Source organism: Vidua macroura, chromosome 6 (genome assembly GCF_024509145.1).
Source record: "Vidua macroura isolate BioBank_ID:100142 chromosome 6, ASM2450914v1, whole genome shotgun sequence".
NCBI classification, from domain to species: domain Eukaryota; kingdom Metazoa; phylum Chordata; class Aves; order Passeriformes; family Viduidae; genus Vidua; species Vidua macroura.
Window position 1 is genome coordinate 47,024,411 of NC_071576.1, and position 20,022 is coordinate 47,044,432.

The window sequence follows — 20,022 nt, forward strand, 5'->3', positions numbered from 1 at the left end:
GATTGTGATGTTAACACTACTTTGCATTACTGCCTTCATCATTTCTCATTCTTCCAATATATAAAATAAACAAAAGGTTTTGGATACTTTTAGATTCATTTTTATCTCAAAGTGAAAGCTGTGTGAGATTTGTGGCTTCAGACTCATAGCTGGTGATAAGCTTCTCCTTCTTTCCTCTTCTCAAACTAAATATATAATGAGAGTTGAACAAAATTAATTGCAGCATTCACTGTTCATGAATTTCTATGCTTGTATAATTCATTTCCTTGCAGATAGTGAAGCAAAAGGGGATTCTCTTGCTGCCAAGGTTACAGGATTCATGAGTCAAGCCTGCTCAGAATTAATGGAGAATAAGTAAAGAATCCCCCTCATCACTCCTTTCACTAGGGGCAAGTTTTTAATCGCTTTAAATAACTTGGGGCCATGGGATTGCATTCCTTAGGATAGAGGGACAGAAAAAATGCAGCCAGGAAAATCCTGAACAGCCATTTCTGCCACAATTTGTGTAATGTCTACTAAGAAACATTACTCCCAGTTTGGGGACCATCATATTCATATTCATATTCATATTTATATTCATATTCATATTCATATTCATCTCCAGCAAAGTGTAAAGCCCCTCATTCAATCCCTTCAACTGCTACTCCAATCTTCGACCTAGGCACGATGCAGGAAAGGCTAAACAGTCTGTGTTCCCTGAGAAAAGGCAGCAGCATAAAACCTTCCCTTTCTCCCCACCTAATCCCAGTGCCCAGAGCTGCTGACTGGAGAGGTCAGAAAAGGGGACTCATCCCTCACCAGGACCTTTAACAAAGCCTGGGTGGGTGAGGTGGAGCCACAGAGCACTGCAGGGTCTATCTGGTGCAGATCAACCAGCTCACTTGCAGGTGCTGAGTACACTTATGAGAAATAGCTTTATTTGCAGGAAAAGACCGATACAGCCACCCTTCCCAATTCCTAAAGCCCTTCCTGTACGTTCTGACACAATCCAGGTCTGAGGAGGGATACTGGTACATCCAGAAAGCAATGAGCATTTCCTGAGTTTTCCTGGATTTTTAAGTTAGAGTGGAAGGACAATTTAATTTCCTACTTCATAAAATGCAATCCATCTTCCATTCCCCACTCACTTTTATAAAAATCTGCTGAGACAAAAGCCTTGTTTAATTTATTCTCCCATTTCAGCTTGAAATGGATGACCAGTTAAGCTGGCAGTTGCTGATAAAACAAAGGAAGTGATCCAAACCTACACTCTTAATAACATGAAGGCATTTTTACTCTGCATGTACAGCCCTATTCCAGGGGGAATATGAGAGGCTCAGCACTGTGGTCACAGGACACAAAAAGGAGAATGTTAAGATTCATTCTTACCCAGGGAATTCTTCCCTTGTGAAGCAAGTTGCTGCAGTGGGCAATGCCCTGAAGCACGTGCCACCACTGTGCTGCTGTTCAGGGTCACTCCACCTCAGAGATGACTTGCAGACATGAGAGGGATTCTGGGCACTCCATATCCCAGCATTTTCAGAATTTCCCAGAATTTCAGAATAAATTTCTCAAAATTTAAGCCTGTGAATTATCTCCAAGCAGGTCAACAAGGGAGAGACACTCAAATCACTCTCAGCTTAAAAACACATTTTTTATTATGTAGGATGTACTTAAGCATCTTCCAAATAGCATTAATTTTTCTCTTTATCAGACTCCACCACCACTTCGAAGAGCACCTAAAAATTGCTTAAAAACAACCTCTGTAACAAGTGTCAAATGCTTGTTTTCTTGACTCCACTTAAATCTGTTCAATCAGAACAAAAGTTATCAGCATGCAACCTAAAATTCCCACTGGGAAATTGTTTCAAGGATTGAAGGTGAAGTGATGGGCAAGCCAGAATTGACATAGGGACTTCTCAGTGTCCTCTTCTCTTGGAAGGTTAGACAACCAGGACATTGGAAGCTTTCAGAGATCAGAAACTTGATCCTCTTAATTCACACTATTTAAATTGTGGATTCATGGTGCTAAGCTGAACAAGGCAAACAGTCTTTGAGGAGAAAGAGAATAATTCTGTGACTGAAGAAACATGCTTCAAGAATTTCATCTCATCAGCTCTGTTTCTCAATCCCTAAATGTGCCACTTTTCAAAAGAAAATCTATATAGAACAGGACTACTCAACACTTCTCTGATAAATTAATCTCTCCTAGAAGAGTTTATATGGAAAAATACTTAGAAAGAGTAATACTGGAATACTTGAATTTAATGTGCTATTAAAAAAAATATTAATGAGATGCATCAACTCTAAACATAAAAGCTGTGGAATAGATGATGACTTACCAAGTGACCCTTATACATGATACCACTGCATAGCATCCTGCTGAGGCCAGAAAAAAGCTCCACACACAGCTGGTGATTTAAAATATGTTATTCATCTGCACTGAAACTTCTTCATAAAGACATGTGAAAAAAGTTCATATGTCCACCTCCAAGCCTGGCTGTTGGCATCTACCTGATACACAGAACATAGCACGGACCACATAGGCAAATTCACACCAGGACATACCACAGGTCACTTGAGAGTGTCACTCCAGCCTCACAGGGAAGAATAAAGCTGCCCCAGGCACACAGCAAACAGGTTTACCCCAGATGGCCAGCTACTCCAGCAGAACATTGCTCAAAACATGCCTGGAATGGGTAGAGGAATGCCTTTGGATCAGAAGAGTCTCTCATACCTATTTCTAGATCAAGCAGGGAGCAGAGCTGTGCATCTCAGAGCCTGATCCAATCTCCTCAAAGAGCTACACAGTAATGTTGACAGTTCTCAGGTGTCTAAGGAGTGTGCTGGGAGCTGCCCTGGATCAGAAGCAAGGAACTGAGGATTCCAGAATCCAACTCCTATGAAATTTGCATGGTCCTACTAATTATGGGAAAGCAAAAACCCAAATTCTCCATTTTACCATAAATAGCACTAGCTGATACTAAAAGACGAATACAGAAATATAAACAAAACCAATCATAAAATCTAATAAACAAATATGTGGAAAAAGCATATATTAATTCCTCAAAAATTCCAGCTTGATGTGGAATAAAGTCTCTCCCTGCTGCCCCCTTAGCAGTTTGATATCAAGCATATTCCAGGTATTCAAAGTATTTTAAAAAAGCAATTCCAATTAATTGACAGTCAAAGCCTAATTGGAAAAACAGTCATTTCAGTAAGTAGGAAAAGCTTTAAGTCCATGTTCAATTTTAACTCAAATGTTCTTCTTTTGTTTAATCACTTCAAACTTATGGTATGCACCACTGGGAACATTTTGTTATTGGAAAGCTTTTGCCATTATATGCCTTCAACAAATTACCATAAAACAAAAAAATGAAGTCAAATTGTTGGTAGATATGCAGATTTCAGATACACTTAATTTCCATAATTTCTGTGAAAAGTGATGACTAGTTTCAGCAGATGCCCAAAATTAATACCCAGAATGAGACAAAAAGGCTGAAATAGGAGTGTTAACAGATAAATATTTCATCTGCTCCAGGATATGTAGTGCCCTGGCTGTTTTGCCAGCACAATGATGGAAAGTTCTGAACAAGAAATGCCAATATCATACACGACAAGAGAGGACTCTGTCCCACGACAGGCTGGGGAGTTCTTGACCATTGAAAGAGAGCAAATGCCACTCCTATCTTCAACATGGGCAATCAAGAAGATCCAGGAGCTACGGGCTTGGAATTCTGACCTCCATCCCTGGGAAGGGGATAGAGCATCTGATCCTGGAGACTCTTTCCAAACTCATGAAGGATAGGAGGATGACTGGGAGCAGTCAGAATGGGTTTACAAAGGGGAAATCTCGCTTAACTAACATGACGGTTTTCCAAAATAGGGCAACCAGCTCTGTGGGTGAGGGGAGAGCAGTGGATGTTGTTTCTCTTGCCCTTATACAGCTTTTGACAACCTGTAGCTCTGCAAAGACCTTGGGGAATTTGTGGACATTAAATTGACCATGAGCCAGAAATGCACTCTTGTAGCAAACAAGGCCACTCTGACAGTTCTCCAACACTGCAACAGGTTGCCCAGAGAGATTGTGGAGCCTCCATCTATTGAGATAGTCAAAACCCAACTGGACACAGCCCTGGACAGCCTGTTCTCACTCTTCCTGCTTGAAGAGGGGCTTGGACTACCACATCTCAAGAAGTCCCTTCTAAACAAAACAATTCTGCAATTCCATACCCTAGCATGATTGCTGCACAGGCATTGAGAACATGGATGGAAAAGCCAAGTTGCCGCAGCAGAGATTAGGAAATTAACATGCAGGGATTCTACATTTCATTACATTTCTTTTGGAAATGTGTGATCTTTCTGTAGCCAAAATTTAACCAAATTCTTAGCAGACAACAGTATCTCACATATCCTGCATCACAAGATTAAGACATTATGTTTGAGAACAAAACTCCTTGATCGTTGCAGCTTCCAGGCAGTGGGATCTCCTACAGCACTGGAATACATTATTCCACACACTCAAGTGAGCATTATTTGGATCACTAACTTGGGAAATGGGAAGGAGATTTAAAAATACTAAAATTGAGGATAATAGCTTCATGAAAGAAAACAGGCAGCTCCCACTGACTTTACTTGGGGCAGGATTGTACCATATATAAAGTGGTGATGTGTGCATTCATTCTGTGCTGACACGTAATACTGCACCATGCAGATAAACTCCCAAAAGGCTTTAAATGGATATGGCAAAACTGTGATATCCAGCAGCAGTTCCAGTGTCCTAGTCTTACTCATCTAAACACCTCTCACTGCAGCTCTCACATGCAAACTGACACCTCCATGAACAGAGCTGAAAGAGAGAACACTTAGGGCAGGCAGTGGGAGAAGCAATCCTTACAGCTCTCAGTGACAACAGTCATTATAAAAGAGCTGCCCCTGCCATCTGTACATAAATCAGTGTCAAAGCCAGCACCAACCAGGCTTCCAGCAGAACACTCAGCCCCAGGACACCACACCTAGCTGCTGAATGGTCACCTGCAGTCAGCAGCAAGGGCACTCTGCTGACATTTACTTAAATATCAGTCCCACTTCAAGGTATGCAGCACATTCTCCCCATTTTCTTCAGTCCTCAAAAGAAAAGAATTTTTCTTTTTTTTTTTCCTCCCAAGCTGACCAACCTTGAAAAAAACCATTTCTTCTCTTTGTTTGCACAGATCCAGCTGCTTTTGTGCCAACTACAATGCATTTCCTATTCACAGAGAAAAAGGGGGACCTGAAAGAAATCTATAGGACATTTCCTTGGGCATGCTTGCTGCAAGGAGACTAATGTTGATTCTCTTCACAGCTCTTTAATATCCCTGCAACCATTTTGATTAATTCAAATCTTGTTGCATCTCCTTTGGTCATGAATTTTTAAAAGAAAAACTAGATGTCTTGTGTGATAAATCTGACAAACATCTGGTTCTTAATCAAAATCTTACATGCTTTGTGAATTTCCGCTTTCATTATATCTCTGGATAAAGACTTTTAGTAGTTCCTCAAATATCTTCAATGCTCTTTTGTATCTTTTCCATTTTGCTTAATTTACATAATTTACCAATTTACCATGCAATTCAGTTTGCACTACAATATGCCCTTCAAGGTGACCTCTGAAAAGGTTTCCTAAATGCTGAGGTCAGGACTTTGTCAACAGAGGCAACATCAGCACTGCCGAAGGAGATGACATGTATTGTTCTGCTTTCCTGTGGTTCAGAGACAAGGTGCAGATGGCAAAAACGTCTGGGAGAACAACATCACCCTTGGATTATGGCAGTAAAGCGCAAAATGGAGAAAGCAAGAAAGTAAAAACATATATTGTTGTATAATAATTCTATAAGCTGTTCCATTTTCTACACAGAAATCAACTCATTAAGAAATTGTATCAAAGGCAATTAGTAGCAGGAGCAGGGGAATATTTGGGTTTTGACAAGAGCAGCCTCTCTGAAAATTCTGTTTTCTCAGGGCTGCCTTCCCTGCAATTTAAAGGCATAGAAGAGGGTACACAAAATGACTGCAGTACAATAAAGTGAATTAAGATTGTGCCATGGTTAAAACAATTTTTGCAAGCCTCATTCATTGCTAATGCCAGGACACTGCAGCAGAATTGTTTTTTACCATCATCCAAATTATCAGAGGCACTGTATATGTCAAGTAAGAAATGTGTGCACTCAGAAAATGTAAAATAAAGCTCTTACTCTGCTCCCTGTCAAGACATATCCCTTTACACAAAATCTACTCTATCTTCCAAATCAGTCACTTCCTACCATCAAGTCAATCAGGGACTTTGTTGCACACAGATTCAGGGAGCCCAAGATCCCAAATGATTAAAGATTATTAGTTCATATTAAACATGATTTCAGCAAGCAGGCATCAATGACCACGGATTGGTAATCACTATTGATTATGCTGGTTTTGTCTAGGGAATGTATTTCAAAAGGTACGATGGCTGGTGTCCAGAAAGTTGCTAAACCTCCTTCCTTATGCCTGAACTTCACAGCAAGAATTCAACACACAAAACTATCAGTGGAAAAGACTTCACCACCTTGCAGCGCAGCAATATTTCCAATGAGAAGCCTCGGACGTATCAGGGAGTTTGGGTAAAACAAAGTCTCAGAGCATGATTTGTGGCCTTGGAGTCAATGCACTCCAGCCTTAAGAGAACCCAGAACTACTGATCAACATATCCCTGTCGCAACTAGTTCACTGCCTACCATTGCGGAGTTAAATCAAAGGAAGGAGTTGAAGAAACCTCAGCTGCAAATTATGTCTAATAAAGTGGTCAAATTAGCTCATCACTCTTCAACTGCAGCTGACAAATCCAAGACAAGGACTATATGCTATTGGCCTGCTTACGGTCATCACAAAAAGTCATCTTCCCCTCTCTTTTTCTAATATGTAAAAATGTTAAGCATTTAGTTTACTGTCATGTTCTAATGTAGCCTGATATACATTGTGACACATCAAAAATGTTCATAGAATGAATAAAAAATGTGCTGTTTCAATATACTACCTCAGTCTTCCCTCAGCATTTGATGTTGCCTGTATTTAAACACCATAGCTGCCTTAATTATTTATTTTATTGCTTTTCTAAACCATTCTGTTCTCCTTCTGCTATTCTTCCCTTTGTCAAATAAAATTGTATAAAATCAGTGCCAGAAGAGAAGCAAGCTGGGGTTAGTCACCAGCTAAAGCTGATGTTGATGAGGTGTGTGTAACCCAGTGCCGCTCACTCCAACTCTGTCAGTGCTCAAATCCACCCAGATGCTGAAATGGCTTCTTATGCGACCACATCTGAGTCAAAACTGAATGAAAACCTGTCTTGTGGAACAGTAAGGTCCCCTTCCATTCATTCAGACATGAGAGCACTATACATTCCCCAGGATACACTGCACCCTCAGGATTTGGCCTGTAACATCACTTCTCCCAGTCAGCAAAAGCAGAACTGAACTACTCACGTCTTGTAATGCCCTTTAAGGGATTGATGAAAAGCACATAGATGTGCAAAGTATTTAAAAACCACCACTACTGTATGCCAGGGTCTTCCCTGGGAAAGGCTGCTTGAAGATCTGCACCATTTATATTTTGTCTACTATGAAATCTGAAACTTGAGCTGTGGGAAACAGATAATTGTAAAAAGTACTCCACAACAAAGACATAATTTGACATGCTCCTGTGATCATGAGTTTACCTGCAATTAAAGATTGAAAACTAGCAAGAAGGAGGCCCAATTACATCTCTTCCTGCTGTAGACTGATATATTACCAAATACTTATCAGGAAACCCTTAGATGGATTTAGTGATGTCAGGAAATAAAAGATAGATCCGGCTGGCTTTAAGTCAGGCACAATGGCAGCAACAGCTGTGTCTGATTCATCCATACTGACAGGGGAATTAATATCCCAATTATGCAGGGTGGAGGTCAGGACTGGATTTCTCCTGAGAAAAAAGCACTATTCCTGTGCAGTGGGACACTGTGGAAAATACTGAACTTACTGCAGTATGAGCAAAAATCCACACTGTCAAGGATGAGACATCCACCTTCATCTTCATTTCTGAACTCAGCCAAAGTAGGAAGACAGAAGGCATAAAGAGTTGTCAGGCAGCTGCATTATCTGATCTTTACAAAGGGTATTTGTGTTAGGCATGGAGCTTAATTTAGGAGAGTTTGATATTCCTTTCCCTGCACCTATTCCCCTGCTAACATTTTATTCAAGAAATCAATTATGCCTTGATCAACCATTGATCAAGAGTTCCCAATGGGGAGCCCTAATGCATTTTATCTGCAGCTATTGTTCCTAAATACACCTATTTCTGAGCACGCACTTAATTTTTTTCATCAATACTGAGCTAACCTTCAACAAGCCTGTTAATAACATTTTGGAAGTGCACTTTCAGTGAAATCCTAGTTAGACAAATGAATTAGTGAAACTACTGGGATTTCCTCTGGTGTGTTTTTTTCAGTTGCGCAGGCAAATAGATTCCATGTACCTCATCCCCTCCTGCCTAAAAAAGGTTAAAGTGATGGTGTTGGAGTTCAAATGGAAAGCTGTTCAGAACAAATGGAAAAAGCTAACCAATAATGTTTTAAAGCAAGCATTATTTTTCACAAAATTCCTTATGGAATGAAAGATGTGATGGCTCTTTACACACTCCAGAATTCTTCACTGTCTTTAATGTTTTCCTAGCAATATTTCTTTTAAGACCCATAAGGTGCAAATCAACTTTAACAAGACTTGAGCATATGATTAAATCAGTCACATGGCTTCAAGCACGCACTTAGGTTATGTGCTGAACAGGGAGAGATTTAAACCTATGCCTGACTGCTTTGCTGAAAAGAAGCCAAAGTAAATTGGCTATAATTAAATTCTTTTGATGAAATTTCTGCAACTCCCTATTGTGGGACACCAGTACTGAAATGCTAATAAACTAGTTTAAATTAAGCTTATTACCAAGTAAAATAAGCCTCAAAGACACTTCAGTCTTTTCTTACTTTATACCATCATTTATATAACATTATTTTGCATTAGAGAAATAAATACTTGACCAGAGCTAAAGCATCTGACTCACAGAGCAGTAATTGCAGTGCATGACCATCCAGGAGGCAAGCTATAGATTCCTCCACATCTGCTTGCACTCCTACTGCTGTTGATCCTGAAAAACAGTTTTTAGCTACATCAGCACTCTCTGCAAAATCCAAATTCCAGAACACTGCCAGAGAGAAGGTATATGCCAGGAACTGCTTGATTGGTGGACTTGATAATTGTAAAGGTCCTTTACAAACAAACCAAATGGAACTTTAAGTGAAAAATGATGCATTAACACACAGACTGCTCAGAAACCATTGCATACATATTCCAGGACTTGCACATCCTCACAGAAATACCAGAGAGAGTTCAAATTGCCCTTGTCCTCTAGAGAGCCTTCTCTGCATGCTGACAAGTGCACACAGATTCTGTTCTGAAATTATCTCTGCACTATGCACACAGATTCTGTTCTGAAATTATCTCAACCCTGCACAGCAGCAGGAACAGCCCTGTTCACTGTGGCAAAGGAGGATACAGACACCCAATAATTCTACCACCACTCAAGAGTTCCAGCAGTAAGAAGGGGATGGTGTAGGCAAAGTCAAATGCTGATGGAGAAACATTGCTAGAAAAGGGCCATCTGACTGAATAGTGGTACAGTGACCATTCTGCCAGTTTTGCATGATTTTCCACAGCCTGTTGTTTTCCAATACCTTAAGACCATCTCTAAACTGCATACAGTTTGGGTGATCTTGTCTCTTCACTTTAGGCTCCATTTCTCCACTTTCAGCAACATTAACAGGCCCTTTGTGTGCATTTTGGACAGTCCTGTGGGCTGTGCTGACTGGGTACATGAGGCACTTCATTACCCAAGGAGACATTTATGCTGCACTGTCAAAGGCAAACATGGAAAACTTTTAAGCTGTCTTGACAGAAGCCCAATGAGAACAAGTTTCTGCAATAGACTTGAACTAAACTTTCTATATGAATAATTCTATCAGGTTTTTGTGAATCCCTCCCTCACACCACTGAGCAGCTCAGCAGGATCAGATCATTTCTGTGAGCAACTGCACATGAGTGCAGTAAGTGGAAGAGATTCTGGTTTTCCATTTTCTAAAGACAAATATGTAAGAGGTTGTGAGGACTGAGCTGTATTTGAAATCATATCCACTAAATTCCAACCTGCTGTCTTTGTATGGGACGAGGCAAAATATCAATCAGAAATTAAAACAATTTTCAATTTCTTTTCAGAAACAAAGCAAGAAATGCATCAATCTACAGAATACATATTTTTATAAGATAGCAGCAAAAGCTATATTGGAGCAGCATGGAAAGCAAGAACATTTTCACACATTTCATGAAAAGCAGAAGTAGCCATTATTTTTCAGTCCTCTGTGGGCTATTCTGTGGGCCATTTCCAACACAGCTAAGCAGGCATGGAATTTAGGCTGTAATTTTCACAGGGACCCAAGTGAGTTAATGGCGTAATCTTTACTGAAAATTCTTATCTTAACTTCAAGTTGCCAATAGCAGTAACTGCTCCCATAATCAAATATCATAGTCAGGGATTCTTCAGTGCTTTTGTTCTTTCCTGACTTATGTTACTTATGTTGCATGTTATGTTTGACATTTAAAAATAAGAAAAACAAAACAAAACAAAAACTCAACAACTTAAGCCTCCTGTCCTCCCCCACCAAACACAACACACACAAAAGCCAACCTCACATTATGGTGGTTTAGCTATGTTCTTTCATTTGTGGGTGTTGCATAGCTCTGCCTGTAAATCATATAAAATGCAGACATCTACTGAAAAAAATCACCTATTACAGCTGCAAAAAAGTAAATACGGACTTTTCTTTTTCTATGCTACCAGGAGAGCCACCGCAGTAAAAATAAATACAGACACTAAAACCAGGAGGATTATACAAGTTAGAACTGGTACCAGACTGTGCATTTTATTAGCATAATTTACATTCTAGCAGGATCCAATATGGTGTTGAGAAATATTAGTATCCAGCCTCTGATAGGATAGGGCTCTGCTGCTTTCTCCTTATCACAATAAAATTAAGGTTAACCCTCTCAGTATTCTCTGGATCTGTTATAAATACACAGAGAGCCTCATATAGAAATGTCAAACATCTATAAATGCCAAATGCTGCCCTCCATTGATGGAATCAAAATAAAACATACTAAAGAGTATATTCTGTCTATAGATAGGTAGCCATGCACATAACCATCACATGACTCCAGAAATGTCACTGGAGTTTGGACTGCTTCAAATGGGGGTCTGAATGCAGCCTGAAAAAATACTGCACTCAGTAATGATAACAACCTGCTGCCTTAGTTCTCATAATCACACCAACTCCATTCAATACCCAATCTCTTAGGCTGGTACTTCTGACCTCTAAAAATTAAAAGCCATACTTTAGGAACTTTTATATGAATGTGTGCAAATGTCAACAGCAGTTTCCAGGTGCCTCAGGTGCTCACATTGAGCTGAAGACAGCCTATGAACCAGTCCCTCTGCTGCTTTGGGAACAGCCAGGACAAAACAAAAGGGCTATGGGTTTTTTCTGACAACCATCCTATAGGAACGCAATCTATCACAGGCCATATTCACTTCTGCAGAAGTCACGAGATTCGTATTTTGTAACCCAACTAGTCAGGACAGTTGGAAGAATATTGAACAAGGTTTGAGCTCAGGCCCTGCCCACGAGATCTACAGTGCAGTTACAAGGGACAAGGCACTACCCCTTTATCTTTCTACACTGGGGATTCCTGAGCTTTCTCCAAGTCCCCCTCTCTTCACAATATCACACTGGACAGCCAGCTCAGAGAAAGAGTTTTCAGCTTCAGAGCAGCATTTATCTCATTAGGTCAAGATGAACCTTTATCTATCAAGAAAAGAAAACATGACATCCTAGGGCATAAGATCAAGTTGGCTGCTTAAAAACTCAGAGAAAACCAAGTCACTAGAATGAGAGGCAGAGGCAATTTTTGGGCTTCTCCCAAGCTGACAAATGAGAACAGTTGAGAACAGGTCACTTGAGACTGTTGTTGAATCCTAGTTCACCTCCACAGCTGCACACCCTTCCACAGCAAATGAATAAAAGCCCTGTGCCAAAAAACTACCTGTGAATGGCTGTAAAGAACTTTTGCCATGATGCTTTTCAGTAACTAACACAGCACTAAAGCAACAGCCCCAGCAATGGATACAGAGAGGCTGCTTCACCGCCCAGGAGCCTATGCACTGTGTCCACATACATATGGATGTACACCCTCCCTGTGGCTGGTGTTGCTCGAAGTGATCATCTGCAGAGTCCTTTTCTCCTGCACACAAAATTAACCTTACTTTCTTCTGATGGCCAAGAGTCAGTGTAGAATGTTCTTTCACTGATTTTCCAAGGATCTACATTAACTGAATCACTGTGGTGGACTTGTCTGGGTTCGTTACTTCCCCATATACAATTGTGTACAAAACAACTGGCAATATTGTTTTTCACACCAGGAAAGCCAGCACACAAACTCTAAAGATGCTGTATGAAAATATTAGTTTTAGGCTGCTGCTGGTTTATTTATTCTGCAGTAGGCAGGACTGCAAGTGTAACACAAACTATTGATTTCCTCAGTATAAGATTTAAAGTCATACGGGAACATTAAGAGCCTCAAATTTGATCATCTGCAATACCCACACTACAGCAATTTGTTAACTCAGTAAAACTGCACTTGAATTGGAGACCGTATTTTAGACTCTGTTTTGACCTTACAGACAACTGCAGGGTACTACCTTCTGCAGTATGTGAGTCAGAGGAAAGTTAATTTCCTGATTTCTTTATTAACAATCAATAAAACCCACTGCAAACCAACAGGCTGAAGGAGGGAGGGAATCCCTCCTGATACTTTTTCATTGTTTTAACCTCTGAAGAGTGAGGACGAACATTCTCTGTGACACATCTGTCAACCTAGCATCACTGACTGCTTTATGAATAAAAATACTTCATTGGTTTCTTTTCTTTCCTCCATACCCCCACATTTATTACCTATCAGCCTCAACACCAGCCAACAACTGGAGTTCTACCAGATAATGACTTGGAATATAAGAAATATTTATTTTATTAACCTAATCCAAAACATTTTCATTTATTTCTTCTGGGTTCAGGACAGGTCTTTATTTTAGGTCTGCCATTATTTTAGAAATTACTATAATTACTCTTTGTAAGATCTCCTAAGCAGAGGATCTTTTTCCTTTCCCAAACTGAATCTAGGTTGTCTCCATAATCGCTTTTCATGACAGCTCTCTTCCACCTTTCTTGCACTTCTAATCATTTCTGTAACCAAAAATCAGCATTATATTCACAGTGAGGCAAGTCTGTTATACAATGATATGATAATATTTTCTAACTGATTTTCTTTCTAAACATAACCAAGTGTTGTGTTTGGGTTTTGGAGACCCATTGCATATTAAGTAGATGCCTTTACTGCTGTACGATGTGCAGATCTTTCTGCCAAGAGCTGACAAGTCATTCAGAATCCAATAATGCATACAAGAAATTTTAAATTGTCCCTTCTACTGTAATTACCTGGCAAGTTAATTCCATGTTCCAGCTACAGAATGCTATAGAACCTAGCTCTTTGAAGTCCTTGAGAAGTGCATCTGACAATCTCTCATTGATATGACTAATATATAATCACTCATATCACTAATATACTACTAATTATATTAATAATTTATGTATTAATGAACATAGTGTTGTTTTTGGGTTGGTTTTTTTTACTATTGTCTTTCTATTCCTAAAGAAAGTGTTTACCACTGATGTATCTGATGAATGTTAATTCATGGCAAAATTTTGTCACATTCCCTGTGATTATTAAGTTCACTTAGTCTTCAATTGTAAGGGACTTTTGATTTTGATTGAATAAGCAGGTGGCACACAATTATGCCCTTGTTTTGGATTTATTTATATAAGATTTTTTTCAAAGAAAAGCATAAAGATAATTCTGATAGGCAATATTGCCTATATAACTAAAGGAACAATGGTCAAAAATAAGGAAAATGTGAAAGTGCAAACAAAAGCTGTGTTTATTGAACTTTTATGCATTTACCCTGGCTTTCCACTAGGCTCTAAGTACACATGTGCTGCAAGGAGCAGCGTGGAAAGATAATGAATTTTATGTCTTTGCCTGTGCTCAGAACACTTCCTTTTTAACAGTATCAATGTGGTTCTTAAACCATAAACATATTTTTAAAAATCCTACTCACTCTGATGGGTGTATCTTCCTACATGCTCCTAGTAAGGTTTGTTGGCTTCTTTGTTTTTTTGTGGGGTGTTTTGGTACTTGTTTGTGGGCATTTTTGTGAAGTTTTTCGTTTCCTTTTCTTTTGTTAATGACAGATGCACTTGGCAGTATCTGTGACCTTGAGTTGTACACTTGAGCAAGCAAGACAGCCCAGTCCTGCCAGGCTGCTTATGCATTCTGAGAGAGCTCCTTCTGAGAGGAGTGTCTCAAGGAAGACAGAAGCATGATGTGCATACCAAGCCAAGTGCTTCATGATTTATTTATAGGGAAAAGGGGCATATAAATTTGCTGAAGGGGAAAGAAAAATGAAGAATTTGACTTACCTTGTCGGTGTAGACGAAGAACAGAATCACAACAGTGAGCTCCAACAGAAATATAATTAACAGCATGATAAAAAACTGTCAAGAGAAGAAAGGACAGGGGATAAAACAAAAGCAAAAGCCATCAACATCTATTTCAGCTTTTTCTGGATGCACAGCAAGTACATTCAGCAGATCATGAAAAATGGTGAGTGAGAGTCATACAGGCAGCAGGATACAAAGCTGGTGCAACTGAAAAAGCAGATAAAGGACTAGTGAGGAAACACCACAGTGTCTGGGCATAAGCATGGCTCATTTATAGCACTGGTTTCAGTAGAACAGCCTAAGACCACACCAAGACCAAGCCAGTGCTCTCTTTGACAGCAGACCTTCAGGAGTCTTCCCATGCTAGGTTTTCTTTTTTTTTTTTTTTTTTTCCCACTGGATATTAGTGATGCTATCCAATGATATCCATGAAATCCATAGCTTAACTTCCCACGGCAAGAGAAGGTAACCTGGGCCATAAAGTCACAGCACCTTTCAAGGGCAATTGTGGGATCAAGGGGGAAGTGAAAGGTGTACCAAAGTAGCTTTATGAGCAGTTTCAGGGAGCTACACAAATCACCCACGAGTTTCAGGTGCAAGGGGCTGATTTGTACTGAAGGCATCAAAGCAAAGTTGGGCCACCTCTCTTCTCGTAAGCCAGGGAACTGCTTAAAAATCCAGGAGTCAAAAGCTCAAAGGACTGGATAAAAACTTTTTACACAGGGATTTCAGGTAGGTTCTCTACAGCCCTAAGCTCTTTTTTGATTGACTTCAGTGAGAGGAATTGCTGGCAATGCCAAACACTTCAGGGAAACCACATCCTCTGCATTTTGTTACCACACTGGATGAGTCTGCAGCAGCATCAACACACTTGCAAACTTTACAGCAAGAGCTATCAGAGCATTAAATGAAACTGAGTTTTGCATAGATAGGTAAAGGAGAGAATAATTTTGGAAACTTTTTAGGCTGAGGCAAAGGTCCAGCTCCCTATAACACAAAATTCACACACTTAGCAACCTGTAAGGCTGGAATTCTAATACTGAGCAGCACCAACTTAATTGGAATCCCATCCCTAAGAGGAAAATGCAATTACTGTCTCTTCAACCACAAGGCTGCAAACCTATAAAAGTTTAATAGCTACTAAGCCTTTATCAGAATTTCTGTACTGCCTGGTAAGCCAAAACCAAACCTTTGAACCCATGGATTTATGTGACTGAATGGAGGGCAAAAAGTCACAAAGGGGAAAATACTTTTCTGCCCTGGTACAATTACTGTGTCTACAGAAATCATTGCATTTTTCCCCATGAATCTTAAATTATTTATTTTCAGATTTTTATCACCAGTATTTTTACACCTGCCTGACCCTAATACTGGATCCTATTACTGCCCAGTTTTGAATCACAGACTTCATTTATGCCCATGATCCAAACTGATTTCCATATCATTACCATCCAACACTGACCTTCTGTATGGCTTTGCAAACCTGTCTTGGTGCAGCTTGCTTATTTCTTACAATTCTAGCCTGCTGCATAGCATTAAGTGAAACAGGACAAAGATTATCCCTCTTTGCAAAGATGCACAGACACTTTGCTGTATCTATTTGGCTGCAGAGCACTTCTGTGCTCATCCATAAAAGCATCACTTATCCAAAATGTGCATGTGAACACCATTTTCTCCCGGTGAAATTCCCTGGCATAGAGAGGATTGCATGAGACAATTTCTAGAACAAAGGAGAAAGACTGTTACCCATTATATACTGTGATCAGCATTTCCTACCCCAGGACCTCAGTTTCATCAGCTCATCATTTTGCCAAACCTTAATTGTTTGTGCTGATATATTCTGTGCTTGTTTCTGTTGAAAGGATAAAAGCTTTAGGAAGAATGTCAAAAATAGCACGCCAATTACTTCTAAGAATGAAGAAGGGCAAGGTAGGGGCAAAGTATGCTATTCTTCCCAGGTTAAATTTCTGTTGCTTTAATTTGAAGTCCTCTCATACCGCAGTGTTTATTGCAGGGACCTGACACAGTGCAGCTCAATTTCAGGCACAGAAATTTCAGCCTTTTGTCTTACCCAGCTACGAGTGGATGTTGTGGGAAAGTTATTCGCTTTCAAGAGTGTGCATTTCACACATCACAGAGATGATAGGGCTCAGCAGCTAAAGCCTGCAAATCGTACACCCACACGCTCACTCATGACCATACAAGCCACAAACTATCCCACAGATCTTTTCTGCTCCTGTGGTGCCTTTCTGCCATCTCTCCAAAGCCAATAACCTCTAGCCCCACGTCACAGGACATGGCCTGGAACAGGGGATATGTCCAGGAACTGGAATAAAACTTAGGGATCTGTTTTTCCTGTGCTCTCAAGAAAGTTTTCCCTCCCTACTCTACATGCAGCATGGAGAGAGTACAGATGAAGCCAGGGAGTGACTGCAGGAGAAAGGCTACATCAATTAAGAACATTTTTAACAGCAGATGGGGAATGGTTTGACTTTGGATATTATCTGGCTAGAAGTTTTAGAAAAACTGGACCTACAAGCAGCAGACAATCCAGGCAGGAGACACTTGTTTACATAGATACCCAGGAGGAATGAGGCCTTTAAGAGGATGTTAGCCTGGGGAGGGCCTCATGCTGGAGCCATGGAAAAAAACAGGGCAAGAAATAAAGAGTGGCCATAAAAGAAAAGCATCTTGCACTGATCCCCATGACTAAGTAAAATGTGCAGGGAATGAACTGGAGACTGGCAAGGGGGGAGGAAATGTGTCTGGAGTGAAATTTCTCAAGAAGAGGTGTTTTCTCAAGTATGTAATTATTTCTTAATACTAGGATCAGTAATTAAAATTTTATCTTAATTGGTAACAAATGCAGTGAAATTTCACATCTCAAGAGTATTTCCCCCTACAACACAAACTCTGCTAAAAGCTACCAGCTTCAGACTGGAGCAGAGAGCTGCTCTTGCCAGCTGTGCCATTGTGTCCAATGAAGGAGGCTGGACTTTCTGGCGAGCCCATGACAGTGCTCCTGCCTTCCTCAGGTCATACTAGAGAAATAGGCATGACACTGACGTCAAAAAAGATGCTAAAATTGTGGAGTCAAGCACTCAAAATTTAGGAAATATCAGAATAAAAATCCTCTCAGTGACAGCTATGTATTATGTCTAAATCTTTCCCTACACAGACTGAGAGGATCCTCCAAGCTGGGAATTTGGTTTCATGCACTGCAAATCTTGGAAGCCATACAGTAAACCAAAACTAATGCGCATTGTTCAGAGAGTCAAAACCTAGATAAGGATTATCCTTTATCTCCATAGAAAAATATTTCAGTTTTATATAAAAGCATAAAGTAGCTAATTCTATTTTTTTCTACATTTGGAAGCATTGACAGAGCCCTCATGGCTATATCACAGATAACTAAAAAGTATTATGAATCCCCACATGTGCAGACAGTAGAGACCTGTGCTGTATCTTTCATTACAAACATTAATTCAGTGAGATCAACCTCAAGGCAGAGGCTTCACACTTATCACCTGCAAAAAACTACAAGCACTTGCATGTCAGCTCATCTGTCATCCCCCTTCTAAAGAAGAGCTGTACCTGAACCCAAACCAACACCTTGGAAAGCAGCAATCAAGGCACACTGCAGCACATCCTGTGATTCATCTGACAGGCAGGCAGGGACACCCTCACAGCCTGCTCCTCTAGTCCACAGCACCTCCCAACAGCAGGTCATTTTCACTTCCATCCTCAGGATCATCTCAAAGGGAATGATACCCAGTCCAGGGCCAGACCCAGCTTGGCATATACCATTCAAATTTAGAAGGAAGAAACATGAACCCATTGAAGGCTCACAGCACCTAAACCCCCACCACACCTGCTGGAAACTCTCACAGTTGCTTTTCAATGGAGTTCTCTCACCGTGGTGATAAATACTGAGAAGAATAAAAATTGAGTTTTGTTTGGTTCACTGGGGCTGTAGGCTATTGGTATAATAAAGATTTATGCATGGAGAAACAACAATCCTAAAGCAAAGCATTCATGTGAAACTCCGTAAAAAAAGATTAATCTGACCTTGTACAGAGAAATGCTTTACCATACTACTTGTCAAACAGTGGGATGCAACCCAGAAGAGGTTCAGTGGAGAGGTCCCTACTGCTCAGCTTTTCATAAATTACACCTGAAATAACCCCATAGAAGCTTTGATGAGGAGGGAGGTAAGGTAACACCCTTCTGTCTACCACTGCTAATTTCCAACCCCTAAGAAAACTAAAGCCAGTTTCTCAGCAGCTACCTTTATATTTTACAAAGCCTTTGACTTTCCCAGAGATTCTCATTAAAGGTGTATGGAAAAGGAAGTATGCAACTGGTACCAAACCTACATCATGGATATGTACCACCCTCCTGCTGTCAGAGAGAAAAGTCTGCTAGAGGAGAGAAGGACGAGAGGAGGTCTCAACTTTCAACTCCGTCCCCACTGGATCTGTACCAGGCTTTTGACTCACTGCTTCCAGTTTTGTTCATTCAGGTTGTTGATACCAGTTGGAGAATCAAGATCTGTACCCTGTGTATGTCACTTAAAGCACATTTCCATTGCTGCTCATACAGAGAGAGAACAACAAGTAAATAACATTTCCCTCCCAAAAAAACCAGGATTCCCTGGTTTCTCAGATGCTCCAGACACTTGTCTCTGTGCATGATGACTGACATCATACACTAATACACAGGATTGGATCATCTTCTTCCCCACTGCCTCTCCTTCCCAAATTTTCTCAATAGCAGGATCATGTTGCTCAAATTGCCCACCTCTCCATGCCAGGAGTAGCTGACCTGCTCTCAGTCTCCCAAAGGCAAAAGTGACCCATTACAATGAAAACCAAGGTGTGATTGTCTTGCCAGCCTCCTAACATTTTGCTGTGAGATTAAATGTGATACAAGTGATGGCAAACTCCAGACTGCTCTGTTTCCACTGCTTGCTGCAGTAATGATTTTAGTTTGATGGGGGGCTGTCTCAGAAGGGGACAGTAGGATCTCAGTGTGCCAGACCCATTTCTCAACTTAGCTCATGACAGGAGACAGAAGGTTCTTGCAAAGAATTATTCAAATCCTCTTCAACAAACATGAAAGTAGTAGGAAGACCTGAGAGCCAGCTGTTTCTTTTGAACAGTGATACATTCCAAAACAATTTTAAAGTTCATGCCCTAGCAAATGTATTGCTTACACCAAACTGCATACAAATTAGCATAACCTTCCTATGAAACTGAACAAATAACTTCAACAGACAGCCTGTGCTATTTTCCATCACATTTGAATAGCCTGCAAGGTGGACAGTTGGCTGCTTTTCT

The 20,022-nt window shown here is 40.3% G+C and overlaps 1 protein-coding gene across 33 annotated transcripts in view; it reads right to left on the reverse strand.

Annotated features, from left to right (window-relative positions):
• Positions 1 to 20,022, reverse strand: part of TSPAN4 (tetraspanin 4) — a 413,364-nt gene that overhangs the window by 31,694 nt on the left and 361,648 nt on the right. For 28 of the 33 annotated variants that reach the window (XR_008437696.1, XM_053981277.1, XM_053981253.1 and 25 more), the window contains one exon: positions 14,663 to 14,737. Coding sequence is in view for 32 of the 33 variants with exons in the window: in XM_053981277.1 (XP_053837252.1) it covers positions 14,663 to 14,737 (75 nt within the window). In the remaining variant the exon portion in view is untranslated. Of the gene's footprint in view, positions 1 to 9,072; positions 9,169 to 13,208; positions 13,370 to 14,662; positions 14,738 to 20,022 lie in introns of those variants that run through there. The other 5 variants (XM_053981259.1, XM_053981275.1, XM_053981255.1 and 2 more) reach the window with 3 other exon arrangements.